Below are 14633 nucleotides of genomic sequence, written 5' to 3'. Positions count from 1 at the left end.
ATGTATTTTGTAAGCTCTGTCTTTTTTTTATTCAATGTATTTCATTTTTGAGTTTTTTATTTTGAAGTAATCCAAAAGTATTCAAATTACATTATTTTTGTAATCCAATGGATTACGTTACTGATTACAAAAAATGGTGTGTAGTCAGTCTGTGCTCTGTAATGGATTACATTTCCTGTTATTACATTACATTAAGATTACATTAAGTAATCTGACCCAATATTATACATATTTACATTAAGTAATCTGACCCAATATTATACATATTTAAAAAGGGGGTAAATGGACTCAAGGTTCCAACAAATTCAAATCATTTGACAAATTCCAGATTGACAAGGGAATGGTAGAGCAATGTGTATGCTCAGCTTGCCTTAAGAGCACAGCTCCTTAAATTTGTAAGTCAGCAAGTTCCATGCATGTCACATCCATGACGTTTTTTAGGAAAAGTTTATGCTACACAGTGTTGATGCGACAATGTCCAAAGTGGCTGTGGAAAGCTGATGTATCGATGTAAAGTGTGATGAACAAATTGTGCCCTTTTCTTACTTTTAAAACCTTTAATGGTGCATTATGGATGTGATTAATCATAATGTGAATTTACAGGAGTGGAGACTTTATTTGACCTCAGAGCCGATAAACGTTCTGGTTGCATGCCAGTTTCAACACATTAGGCCTACCTTAGTGTTTCCAATTGACATTTCAGAGATTATTAGGCTGATCAAAACCATAGGAAGGCCTAAGCGTTAGCAAAACAAAACACAATATTAAAATACCTCCAGTGATTGACATAGCCTATTTTTGAGTGGCCTAATGACACAAATCTAAGCGATTATCTTCCTGTAATTGTCATACTGTTCACACAAGTTAACTGAGTTAACATAGCAACCTCCTTCTGTTGCAGATGTGTTCAGCCTACTATTCGCGTCTGTTTAACCGTTTAATTTGAAACGTGACGCTCTACTACAAAGGTTTACAACACGATGTGCCAGCATTTGAAGTGTCAGATCCTCTGTAGCTAATACCCCAGACATGAGTAACGCCAGCAATAAATTAGATGTACCGCATAGCGGTACAAAATATCAGTCTCAGTCCTGCACATTCTCTCCACAAAATAAATCAAATCTCCTACTCTTGCAACTCATGTGCATGTAGGCCTAAATGAGTGTGAATGTGTGAGTTTGCTTTTGTGTATAAGAGTGTGCGTGTGTGTGTTTGCTTGTGAGTGTGTTTGTGTATGTTAGGAGGCTAATGGTGTGTGTGTGTGTGTTCTTGCCTGTGTGTGTGTGTGTGTTTGTGTGTGCGAGCGTGCATGCACATGTGCAAATCACAAATGAGTGGGTATGGGCTAGGTTGATGCAGGCTCTTGACACTAACATACCATTACATTTTGTCATCTTGGGTGCAACGGTTCTGATCGTTATTCATAATTGTCCGGGTTCTGGGGCGCCTAGCATGGTGAAGGAGTGGCCGAGTTTCATGTTCCCTGGTGTTCAGTAGTGTTTCAGTAACCCGGAAATCATTTACCAAAGTTGACGGGAAAATAAAAAAAAGTTTTACATTTAAAATGACTTGTGTTCTGATTTCATTTTGGGACTTTTAGACCCAAAATGGCTGCCTTGCACTACTCCACTTGCACTACTCCACTTGTACACTTGCAACTTGTTGTTGTTGTCCTGTTGTCCTGAACACTTCTGAACACACTTCTGCTGCTATAACTTGCACCACTATGCCACTTGCATACTTAGGTCAAACAAAACTACCTCAGCCATTTATTGGCCTGACTTTTGCACTATTATATTGACTGTCTACTGTATGCACAATTGCACAATTTCTACCAAATTTTGCTGCTCTTATTTCTTCATTGTATGTGCCTTCTTATTTTTACTTTTTATATTGTTTACTTGAATGTTATGTTTGTCTGTGGACCTAATTGGTAAAATATGTCTTGTCTCCACCGTGGGATAGTAGGAAACGCAATTTCGATCTCTTTGTATGTCTTGACATGTGAAGAAATTGACAATAAAGCAGACTTTGACTTTGACTTTGATTCTTCTTGTGGATCTTAGTGGACACTGAGTATGCAATCATTTCATTGCTAGTTTTTCATAATGAAATCTCTCATTTAAGTGTGTGTGTATTGCATGTCACGGCCATAATGCTGATAAAATGCCATGTATTTTATGTAAATGATTATATGAAATTTGAGGATTTGTCAGTATTCAGAAGACAGAGGTTACATTAAAAGTTATGCAAATTTAAGAGATTAGATTAACCAGAGTCAAATTCCTTGATTGTTTACACAAACCTGGCCAATAAAGCTGATTCTGATTTTGATTTATAATGGTAAACCATGATCAAGCCACAGTTCTTTAGCTGGGCTTGATATGTCACACTCAGCACAATGTTTTTCAGAATTCTTCTTGACATTTTTTATTTAATTATTACACACTACATTACAGAAAGACACATCGCAAAGTTAATGATTGTCCCACTCTGACTCTACAACTGTATCACCAAATAAAAAGTTTACTTTTTTAAATATAAATACATAATAAAAATAGCAATTTGATCTTACAATAAGATTCACCTAAAAAGAAACAATTATAGACCAGTGATATAGAAGTTAGGCCTACTGATTGATCCCCATGGATAGGACAGTCACAATCACCTGATAAACCATATAAGAGCTTTAACTCTTTGAGAGTAATAAAGCTTTACACAAATCATAGCCGATACCCTTGTGCCATCTGTTAAGAAAACTATTCTATGATTTGAATCAACTGATCTGTTCACAAATTCTGGAGAGGAGGCTAACACATCTTCAGTGAAAGCTTGCAAATGACCATTGTCAGGGTGCCTGATATCAACTTGTAACACATACATATAACATTATAATAAACTTTGGTTGTATGCAATTTATCATACAGAATATGTTTAACAGAATGGAATGCATTTATGTATATCTTATCTACCTTCATATGAGAGACCTCACCTCTAACTTCCCATGTCAGACAATATTGCACATTAACAAGTACTTCAGATCACCATGTGAGCACGTCAAAACGCTTTCCTCTGGCTCATTATGTAATAAGATTGGTTGCAAAATACTTGAGAACTGCCTTGTGTAAACTATATAATTCCTTTGGGATAAAAAGCAACTTCTTAAAAGTGACTATCAGTATTAAGATGTGCTCTCCATTCAGAGTTCTTTCATTCAAAGTGGAGTTTCACATTTCAGTTTGATAAACATACAGTATCCCCACAATAACCCACCCATATACAAATACACATACACATACACATACACATACAGTACACATACACATACAAAGCTGCTCATGCTTCACTGCTCATGTCCCCATCTCACCTTCACAATTCCCTATCCCTGCTCTCTCTCTCTCTCTCTCTCTCTCTCTCTCTCTCTCTCTCTCTCTCTCTCTCTCTCTCTCTCTCACACACACACACACACACACACACACCTTCGTACACATAGACACACACTTAATTGCACTATGTACTGGAAGACTCCTCCAGATCCCCGATTGCTCTGTTTTACTCCACAGTGACGGATTTGGCCAGATTCCTGGGACAGTCCACCTAGTATGAGTAGAGGGGAAATGACACGTGTCAAATTGAAGTGCTTAGAAATAATGCAGGAATGAAACGATTCATCTTGAAAATAGTAATAATGGTTGCAGTAGCAACATGTGGCATGGGTGACAAGTGACAGAGTGTCAAAGGTAACATAACATATGTGACACCAATGGCACCGAAGCTCGACACAAAGGTAAAGGTAAGTCACTCACATCAAATCCCCGGAGCACAGCCAGGTGGAAGGACATAAGCTGCAGGGGGATGACGCTGAGGACGCCCTGCAGGCAGTCCACCGTGTGGGGCAGCCCAATGGTCTGGTAGGCGTACTTTATGGTCTCTGGGTCATCCTCGGAGCAGATGAGGATCGGTCGTCCCTGGATGGAGAAGAGTGGCGATGAGAGGGAAAGAGCAACAAAATGTTTAGTTTGACTCTCTTTTGAGACTGACAGGCAAGGATTCCTAGAACTTTGTGACTACTTGTGTACATGCTTTGTCTTGGAATAGGCAAGCTTGTGTTGTGTGTGTGTGTGTGTGTGTGTGTGTGTGTGTGTGTGTGTGTGTGTGTGTGTGTGTGTGTTTCTGTGTTTGACTTACTTGTCTGGCAGTGACCTGTTGTAAGGCATTTTGGCACTTGGTGTAACAAGCATCCCTCATGATGACCATGATGACCGGCATGTCCTTGTCGATCAGAGCGAGTGGCCCATGCTTCAGCTCTCCAGCCAGGATGCCCTCTGAATGCATGTAGGTGATCTCCTTTATTTTCTGTTGGGTCAAGGAGTGAACCACACAAGCTGCTCAGTCATGTAAATACATGTTGGGGTTTGATAATGAGGGGTTTGCCTTCATGTCTTAATGATGTGAGGTGATTAATTAAGACTGAAATTTTATAAGGAAATTTGTCCCACACATCTGAATAGCCTTTTGTGATAGCAAATCATATGACAGGACATAAAAGAGAATCAGTAATAATATTAGCAATCTTCACATAGATAGTTTTATGACTATATTAAGTAAGTATACTGCTTTGCAGATATGATGCATTGCCGTCTGACGTCAAAGTGGGACAGATATGTGAAGTTGCGCAGTGTAAGAGTTGTAAACTGTTCTGGAGGTGAAAAGCTATGGCACACGTTTTGTATTTGCATTCCATGAGCTTGTGAAACAGGTTGACATCCCTACTACTATCATTCAAAACATATCTAATGGCAAAGCTGAAGAGTGCTGCTGCTACAAATGACTGGCCCAAAAAGAAGCCAGGCCTTTGAGGACCGCTGGACTCACCAGTGCCCCCTCTAGGCAGGTGGCGTAGTTGAAGCCTCGACCCATGACCAACAGGGATTTTTGCTGGTAGAGTTCCTGTGCAATGCCCTTGATCTTTCCATCCAGTTCCAGCACTTTCTTAATCATGTCTAGAGTCACAAGAGGGAACACAGAGAGAGGGAGCTAAGTACCAGAGTCAGATCCAACATTGACATAAAGCTGATGAAATTCGTACAATAACTGTTTAAGCAATGTTCCTGGGCAATGTTCCTGAGTATTGTTGTTCTCATTCCTTCTGATATTGGGCAGCAAATAAATTTAACAAGTAGGCAAATTGTCATGATCATCCAACCAGATCCCATGGAACCAGTTATGTGGTTGATAAGCAAGATTGCTCAGAAAGCTGCCCCATGTATCAGCACCACAAGCAGACTGGGTATTTGGACTAGATGTGCTATTTGGACTAGATGTAGATGTGATGACTAGGGTTGTGGAGCAGGACATAGGCTCACCTGGGAGATCTTTGAGCCCAATGATGATTTCCTCTCTCCTCTTCTGCATTGAGATTCTGTCCTCGCTCATCATCAGACCAAACATAATGATGGCCACAAACTGACTGGTATATGCCTGAGAAAGTGTGATACACTATTGTCATTGGGCAGAGTACAAGTACAAAACCAACAAAATGCAGTTTGCGTCTAACCAGAAGTGCAAAAAAGCAGAAAAGTGCAATGTGAAATACAAAGTATAGACAGGTGGTGCATGCAGGACAAGAAATATAGTGCAGTGTAGACAGTAGTATGCAGTTGGTTTACAGAAGGTGGTTTAGAGTAATATAAATTAGATATAAATAGTCCAGTCATTTTAAGCCAAAATAGGGGTCAAGGTTGAACAAATTGCAACACAAGCAAACTTAACTAATTTAGAATCCTCAATATGTCCTGAGTAAGGGAAAAAAAGCCCCGAAGAATCCCGATTGGGGAAAGTTTAGAAAAAGGCCCAAATATACCCTATTCATGCGCCTATACAGTATTTTTTCTCACGTGAATAGGGGGAAAAAATTAACCTTCACATATCACCATGAAAATTACTGAGTTGATTACTTACATCAAGACAAACAAAAAATGTATTATACATTTTTTGAAATTGTTTGTTAACATGGGCAAACAGGGCATAATGTAATTATGTATAGTTAATTTAACCACAACAGAGCTAATAGTCCAGGCAAAGGTCTGACCCAAAACTAATTGCAACAGAATTTATTTTCACATTTCTATATTTCAATTGGTGATCTTTACACCATAGTAAAAAACCATGAAAATCCAGTGGAAATATGCTAAAATGAGGGTTGTTTCATGCATTATTCTTCAGCATACTGACAAAACTGTAATTAGAATGTTGTAGAATACACATTCTAAAGAATATCTAACCCCATCTAACTTAACATGGAATTTTAGAATCTTGCATTGTTGAGGAACATTCTTTTATTTTCAAAGAGTGAATTCCTTTGGCTTATTTCAGACTGGTTTGTTGCAAAATTGGTGTTTATTTTTATATTTTGTGGCCCTTTGAATCAATGGAAATGGTTGTTGAATCTTTAAATAGAGCCAAGTGGGTTTTTGCATGTAAGTGTTCCACAATGTGTAATCTGTACAAACACATAGTTAGGCATTATTCAGCCTAGGAAAGTGGTTTTGGTGTTTACATAATCTGATTTAGAGGTCACTGAAACATACAGTATATCACACTAAAGTATCAGTCCATAATTTTGCAAGTATAGTAATTGACCTCTTGCCCAGGGGTTGACTGATATACTGTCTGTCCAATCAGAGGGGCCTGTATGATGCCCCTTTACTTTGCACAATTTTTGTCTAAAGCAATAATCGGACAGCACAGTATGTTTATGTTAGTGAATGCAGGAAAATTGTGAAGGCAAAGTTGAAGATGGACATGATCATGTCCTAATTCGACAGAAGGGTGCAGATGGGATAACTGCAGTTAGCCTCCAAGTGACTCTATTGTTGTGACATCTGGCAAAAATGCTATACTAATAAATATAGTTTAAGATTAATAATTAACAATGCATGCCTATGCATGGGTCATGGTTTTACCAAAGTCATAGAACAGTCAAAACTATACATATTCTAAAAGTATATGCACTGTACATGAAATATAACATCAATCAACTTATGTCCCATCTTCCTCCATACCATGCATAACACATACTCCTCTATTCTGTATAGGCGAATCAAGTGAACAGCTGATACATTTTGGCCTGCACTATTAAGGGAAACAAATTAAACACCCTAAACTATATATTTTCTGAAAGCATATACCCTCCGGAGGAGATATAACACTATTTAAGACATTTCCCATCTTCCTCTATGCCATGCACAATACATTGCCCTCTATTCTGTAAAGGCGAATCTAGTGTAAAGTGGATACATTTTGGCCTATACTGTCCAGGGAAAACTAATTAAACACCATAAACTATATATTTTCTATAAGCATATACCCTCTAGATGAGATCTAGAGGGTATATGCCCTCTGCTCAACAACCTGAACCGCTTCTTTGCTCGCTTTGAAGCACAAAACAGCACCTGCCCACAGAAGACCCATCCCCCTCTACATGAGCAGCCCCTGTGCCTCTCTGCCGACAGCGTGAAGAGGACACTTGCTGTTATCAACACCCGTAAGGCAACAGGTCCAGACAACATCCCAGGTCGTGCGCTGAAGGACTGCGCAGGGGAGCTTAAGGATGTCTTCACAGACATCTTTAACACTTCCCTGAAGCAAGCCATCGTCCCATCATGTTTCAAAGCTGCCACCATCATACCTGTGCTGAAGAAAACTGCTCCATCCTGCTTCAATGACTACCGCCCTGTGGCACTGACACCCATCATCATGAAGTGCTTTGAGCGGCTTGTCATGTCACATATCAAAGCCATTCTCCCCCCACCTGGACCCCTTCCAGTTTGCATACCGAGCCAAGCGGTCTACAGAGGATGCAATCTGCTCTGCCCTCCACCCAGCCCTCACCCACCTAAAAAAAAGAGACTCATATGTGAGATTGCTGTTTATAGACTTCAGTTCTGCATTCAACACCATAATACCACAACAACTCATCTGCAAACTTGACAAACTGGGACTCAGTACCTACCTCTGCAACTGGCTGCTGGACTTCCTCTGTCAGAGGCCCCAAGTAGTACGTGTTGGCAACAATACCTCAAGCAGCATCACACTGAGCACAGGGGCCCCCAAGGCTGCGTGCTCAGTCCGCTGCTCTTCACCCTGCTGACGATGACTGCACTGCAACCTACAGCAACAATCACATAGTGAAATTTGCTGACGACACAACTCTGGTGGGTCTCATCACCAAGGGCGGCGAGACTCAATACAGGTTGGAGGTCGACCATCTGACCACGTGGTGCAGGGACAACAACCTCCTGCTGAACGTCAGCAAGACCAAAGAGATTGTTGTTGACTTCCGGAGAGGTCACACCCAACACCTGCCACTGACCATCGACGGTGCTGTGGTGGAGAGAGCGAGCAGCACCAAATTCCTGGGGTGCACATCAGTGAAGACCTCTCCTGGACCACCAACACTGCATCACTGGCTTAAGAGAGCTCAGCGCCACCTGTACTTCCTGCGGAAACTCAGGCGAGCAAGTGCTCCACCAGCCATCATGACCACATTCTACCGAGGCACCATTGAGAGCATCCTCTCCAGCTGTATCGCTGTGTGGGGCGGAAGCTGCACTGAATACAACAGGAAAGCCCTGCAGCATAGTGAACACAGCTGGAAGGATCATTGGTGCTTCACTCCCCTCCCTGAAGGACATTTACACCACCCACCTCACCCCTTAAGGCTTACCAAAATTGTGAGTGATGCAAGTCACCCCGGCCACAATCTGTTTCATCTACTGCCCTCTGGGAAGAGGTACAGAAGCCTGCGCCCTCCACTACCAGACTCACCAACAGCTTCATACACCAAGCTGTAAGGATGCTGAACTCTCTCCTCCTCTCCCCCTCCACCCTCAGCTACATAACATCCTGGACATTGGACCCACAATGGCGCCTGCACTACTCCACTTGCACACTTGAACACTTGCACACTTGTACACTTTACAACTTGGTGTTGTTGTCCTGAAAACACAACACTTCTGCTGCTCTTACATAACTTGCACCACTATGCCACTTTCTTTATTACTTAGGTCAAACAGAACTACCCAAGCCTTTTATTGGCCTGACTTTGCACTAGTATTTTATTGACTGTCTATGCACAATTTCAACCAAATTTTGCTGCTCTTATTTTTTCATTATTATATGTGCCCTCTTATTTACTTATTTATTTACTTACTTTTTTGTTTACTTGAATGTTATGTTTGTCTGTGGACTTAAATTGGTAAAATATGTCTTGTCTTCACCGTGGGATAGTGAGAAACGTAATTTCGATCTCTTTGTATGTCTGGAACATGTGAAGAAATTGACAATAACGCTGACTTTGACTTTGACTTTGACTTTGATATAATACCAGTTAAGACATGTATTATCTTCCTCCATGCCTTGGACAATTTGTTTGTTAAATGTTGCAATTAGTTTTGGGTCACTATACAGTCGCTATACATAATTACATTATGCCCTGTTTGCCCATGTTAACAAACAATTTCAAAAAACTTATAATACATTTTTTGTTTGTCTTGATGTAAGTAATCAACTCAGTAATTTTCATGGTGATATGTGAAGGTTAATTTCTTCCCCCTATTTGCGTGAGAAAAATACTGTATAGGCGCATGAATAGGGTATATTTAGGTCTTTTTCTAAACTTTCCCCTATTGGGATTCTTCGGGGCTTTTTTTCCCTTACTCAGGACATATTAAGGATTCAAAATCAGTTAAGTTTGCTTGTGTTGCAATTTGTTCAACCCTTTCTCCTAAAATGACTGGACTAAAATATGTGTAGTGTATTAGCAGTTACTTTATAAGAGCAGAATAGATATGGCTATGTGATATGAACAATGTATGAACAACATGTACAGATTATGTGCAATGTAGTAACAGTAACATTATAATAGTAGTAATAATAATATAGATATATGCAGTGTATTAACAGTATATTATGACAAATAATGGCAAACTGACATCATATATGCTTTACAGTAGTACAGTACTTGTGCTCTGTGCTCTAAACTGACATCATATATGCTTTACAGTAGTAGGTACTTGTGCTCTGTGCTCTAAACTGACATCATATATGCTTTACAGTAGTACTGTAGGTACTTGTGCTCTGTGCTCTCAATAGTTCTCTGTGTCAGTGCCTGTCTCTACCTTTGTGCTGGCCACGCCAATCTCTGGCCCAGCATTGATGTGCACACCACAGTCTGTCTCTCGTGAGATGGAACTGCCCACTGTGTTGGTAATGCCCACGGTTAAAGCTCCCCTGTCCTTACAGTACCGAAGTGCCATGAGTGTGTCAGCCGTCTCACCTACACACACAAACACACACACACACACACACACACACATGTTCACAAAAACACATTTTTACATTTCACAACACCTGTAAATAAACACACACACACACAAAATAGCTTTGCTCAATATGACTAGGCCTCATTAAATACCCGATTGGCTGATGAAGAAGCAAACATCATCCCTGAAGACAGGTGTGTATCGGTCCAGGAAGTCGCTGGCTAGCTCCACCATAACTGGAAGTTCTGTCAGCTCCTCCAGGATCTGCCTGGTCTAAAAACAATAGCAATCCCATTTATAACATATGCATCCACAAGTTAACATACATCAACTTGTGTCTACTGTATATCTCAAGACAAATACTCTCTTCATATGTGTAAAATATGTAAATGCATAGATTCTGATGTCCAAGGAGGGAGAGCAGGGATGGGGTTGTGGGTGTTTCAATAACCCCGACAATTAAGACTCAAAGCCTATGTTTGTTAAAATAATATATTGTGAAACTCATTAACTTTTATATTTATATCCAGGTGCCACTGTGTAGTCTGTGTAGTTTAAACAAATATATATTTCCTATGGCCTTGTCACTGCCAATTTCCCCACCACCCTCAACTGTATAAAGTGTCCCATTTGTATTTATGTTCCATTCTTGTTGTGATGTTAGTCAAATTCATACCGCCACAGCTGCATGAAAGCTAGTGCCACAGCCGATCATGATGAGTCTCCTGCAGCGCTTGATCTCTTTCAGGTGATCTTTCAGGCCTCCCAGGATCACTACAGGTTCAGGTTCAATGAGATGCCTTATTAATTTTGACATACAATTCACTTGATTATTTCATTGCTTCATTCCTTTAAAAAATACAAATCTGGTGAAAATAATAATCTACAACATACCTAACAACCTATGCACAAATACTCATTAATACAGTTTGATAGAACTGAATGAATACTGATAACATACAAGCCAAAATGTTTCAATGTTTTACCACAGTAACATTTAAATGATTAACTTAATAAAATTGCACCCAGATTGAACGCCCTAAGGAGAAAAACGACTGTTGCCAAGAGCCTTTTGTGTGTCCACCTCCCTTTGTACATATTAACACTGTACATCATAAACTACAGGGAGGAGTATAGCAAATAATATTCATCAGAGTAAAGTGCATTTGTCAGAGTTTGTCAAAGCTGACTACATTTCAATGAATCATTCCTTTCTTAGCATTTAAACGCTGATCACATGCGTGTTGAAACAGCATCCTGGATTGTTTGTGGAACAGGATGTAATTCCAATGCAAACCCCAGAGGAGAGCAACTGTACCTTTGCTGCCATCAAAGGAGATCCGGCCCCTCATCGTGTTCACCACGGACTCTGGCTGCTCAAAGATCTCCTTCTGCATGAAAGCTTCAAAGTTACCTGTGAAGGAACACAAGAAGGTTCATTCCCATTTTAACTAGGTAAATGAACCAAGAACAGTAGTTTGTTCCTGGTTGCTCTTTGAACGAGCACCATTCTACTCTTGGGGAAATTCCCTAGCTACTTATACAGTCAACATATCTCTGTGTTGTATTGGAAATTGATGGAATATTAAACATCTTAATAACATCTGAATGGATTTTATTCAATATCATCGTTCAGGCAGTAGTATGATGTAATTCTGCACATGTACTATCTTAAAATGTTATTAAAATGAGAAAGCAACATACAAAAAATGTCTAAGTAAATAAAATAGTGGAGCTTATGGAGTTAAGGTAATATGGCCAATAGAAATTTGTTGCCATGGTAATCATTAGTTGTCATCAAGATTGGGGATCTGACCTTTCATGATCTGCTGCAGTTCCATCTGCAGGGTCTGGATGGCCCGCGAGGGGGAATCTCCTGTTTGCCGGTTCATACGGTGCAGAGACAGGTTCCCCTTGATCACAGCTGCGATGTCGTCATCCTCCAAGTAGATCACTTTGTTGGTGTGCTCAATGATGGCACTGAGGAAAGTGATACAACCCAGGTCAGCTTATTTATGTCAGAGTAAGTGAGGAATTGACATGTGTTGGCCCTTCATGTAGCCTAACTTTAAAGAGTATGCCATGTCACTGTGGTGATACCATGCAGATTTCTCCTTAGTCTAGCGTTTTCATCTAGACATAATTACGGTCAATATAACATCAATAAGAGATATTAGCCATATCTTAATTCTGTCTCTTGAGAAAAAACCCTCATCTTGTCTCAGCCCAAGTCCAATTTAAGTTTGACTTAAGTCTGACTTCTCAATCTGTGTCAGGAGAACCAGGTCAGATCTCAATAAGAGGTGATTTATTTCTTGTGAGAAAAAGAAAAGATTTGATTAAGTCTAGACATTTTTCCTCTGGATAGTGGAGCCTACAGTGCATCACCATTTGGCATCAGAAGATCCTGGAAATTGTCTTTCTATGTGGCATCTAGATTTTCAGGTCTGTTTTCAGGTCAGCTCAGGTCAGGTCAGGTCAGGAATGTGCAGCCACATTTCTGTGCAGCCACATTCCTCTGTTTAGATTTAGCGATCTAAACAGGGGTGTGGGTGTGATTTGGGCATAACATCCATTTAAATGAGAGTGACATCTGCCATTCCCTTTAGAAGCACCCTATGCAGTTTCAGGTATTTTTGGCAACTCTAGCGCTCCCTCTAGAATCCCGATATATTTATATTTGACTTTTCCATTGTAAATAGCCTACTTCTCATGACTTGTTCCCCCTGTACATCTCCATAGAGCTATATCTACTGACAAGGTAATGTTTCGCGATTCTTACGAGATGTATCCATGTCGGCAGTGCACCAGGTGCAAGTGATAACTGTAATGTGGATTTGTTTTGTTCAGTGAATGATTCTAAAATGAATAGTAGAGGGAGTTGTGGGGCCCGGTGTTTGGATTTGGACCTGGTTAAAACAGCAACTCCATTTGCTCTGGATACTCTATAGACAAAAAAGAGAAAAAGTTCTCTCCATAGTAGTTCATGGCTACCACACAATTCATGCCCTATACTTTTCGTGTGCATACTTTTTGAATGTTTTCTAACTTTGAGTTTTCAAAGTTTTCATTTGATTTTTTCAGTCTGTGTTTTACTTACTGTGTGGATTGTGAGCTATTTTCATTTTGCTTATGTGTTTTGCAAACTTGCATACTCAGTAGGGTCTTGTTACGTAGCTGCTGCTATGCCTTTTTTTCACAGATGAGTAAAATACCTCACATGCTATCAGGTAATTGAACTCACCTGGCATCTGAGGCAAAGTAGTATTCGACAGCCTTCCCACCCACAACTTCCTGCTGTTCCACTACAGAGTCTGTCTTGTTCCGACTATTCCTCTCCTGAACTCCTTCTTGAATACGTGCTAAAGGGAACAACACATGAGGTTACCTTTCCAATCTCTCAGATATATCCCAGGGAGACTGAAATAGACAAGTACTATGAACAGGTGGTGAAAAATGTGTATTTGAAGTACTTTATACGGTCATACTCAACTCTTCCCAGCTTTGTAAATACTTCAAATAAACATTGATTGGTTGGATACACAGCTCAAAGCAAAAGGAGGGATCTAAAACCAATGAACCAAATGAACCAAAGCACCCAAACCTACCAGATATGACAGGACAAAACAGAGGGGAATTGAGCTGAGGAAGATTTTTCATGGGATAATAACATCACTCATCTCCATAGGTAGATATTGTACATCACCGCTTGTACTATCTGTGAGAATTGTTACCACTGGCAGCCAAACAGTGGTTTGAGATGGGTTTAAAAGATTAGTTAGCACACTAACGAAATAGAACACTAATAGAAAATTAGCACACTAACGAGGGGAATTCCCAAAACATACTTTAAGTGACCTTTGTTGGACAATTGTCAATGTTAACACAGAATATTTGCGTATTTTCTTCCTCCTGATCCATTCCCCTCTTTCCGTCTTCCTGGTTTCAAGCCTTGGACTTTCAACCCGTTTAATACTTTATAATTATGAGAGGAGTGAGCATAATCTTGTGTAAACAGATAACAGACAATCAACCCCAAACAGATAACAGATACCCCCCCCACACACACACACACACACACACTCATTTCTAAGGGGATGAGTAGCATGGATTGGATTGGTGTCATTGAAAAAATTATACACTACACACACGCAAACACAACAACCACATCCTGCCCCTTCATGGATTTCTTTATACTGTAAATGAGTAAATATGCCTTAGAGAGGTAAGAAGCAGATTTCACAACTCATTTATATCAGTGATTTTTCATACATAAAGAGCTTTTTGCTATTAGAGAGAGGATATTTA

General features: G+C 40.0%; 1 protein-coding gene across 2 annotated transcripts in view; it reads right to left on the bottom strand.

The window, feature by feature from the left end:
- Nucleotides 1-2404: 2404 nt before the first annotated feature.
- LOC125286786 (glutamine--fructose-6-phosphate aminotransferase [isomerizing] 2-like) overlaps nucleotides 2405-14633 on the bottom strand; it is a 20302-nt gene continuing 8073 nt past the window's right edge. For both annotated transcript variants that reach the window (XM_048232062.1, XM_048232063.1), the window contains 11 exons: nucleotides 13570-13687; nucleotides 12142-12305; nucleotides 11644-11739; nucleotides 11002-11099; nucleotides 10478-10598; nucleotides 10182-10339; nucleotides 5367-5481; nucleotides 4876-5003; nucleotides 4189-4356; nucleotides 3807-3968; nucleotides 2405-3597 (listed from right to left, as the gene is read on the bottom strand). In XM_048232062.1, coding sequence (XP_048088019.1) covers nucleotides 3553-3597; nucleotides 3807-3968; nucleotides 4189-4356; nucleotides 4876-5003; nucleotides 5367-5481; nucleotides 10182-10339; nucleotides 10478-10598; nucleotides 11002-11099; nucleotides 11644-11739; nucleotides 12142-12305; nucleotides 13570-13687 — 1373 coding nt within the window. In that variant the 3' untranslated portion in view covers nucleotides 2405-3552. The remainder of the gene's footprint in view (nucleotides 3598-3806; nucleotides 3969-4188; nucleotides 4357-4875; nucleotides 5004-5366; nucleotides 5482-10181; nucleotides 10340-10477; nucleotides 10599-11001; nucleotides 11100-11643; nucleotides 11740-12141; nucleotides 12306-13569; nucleotides 13688-14633) is intronic.

This window comes from Alosa alosa, chromosome 21, assembly GCF_017589495.1.
Source record: "Alosa alosa isolate M-15738 ecotype Scorff River chromosome 21, AALO_Geno_1.1, whole genome shotgun sequence".
Lineage (NCBI taxonomy): Eukaryota > Metazoa > Chordata > Actinopteri > Clupeiformes > Clupeidae > Alosa > Alosa alosa.
This window is presented reverse-complemented; position numbering and strand designations above follow the sequence as displayed.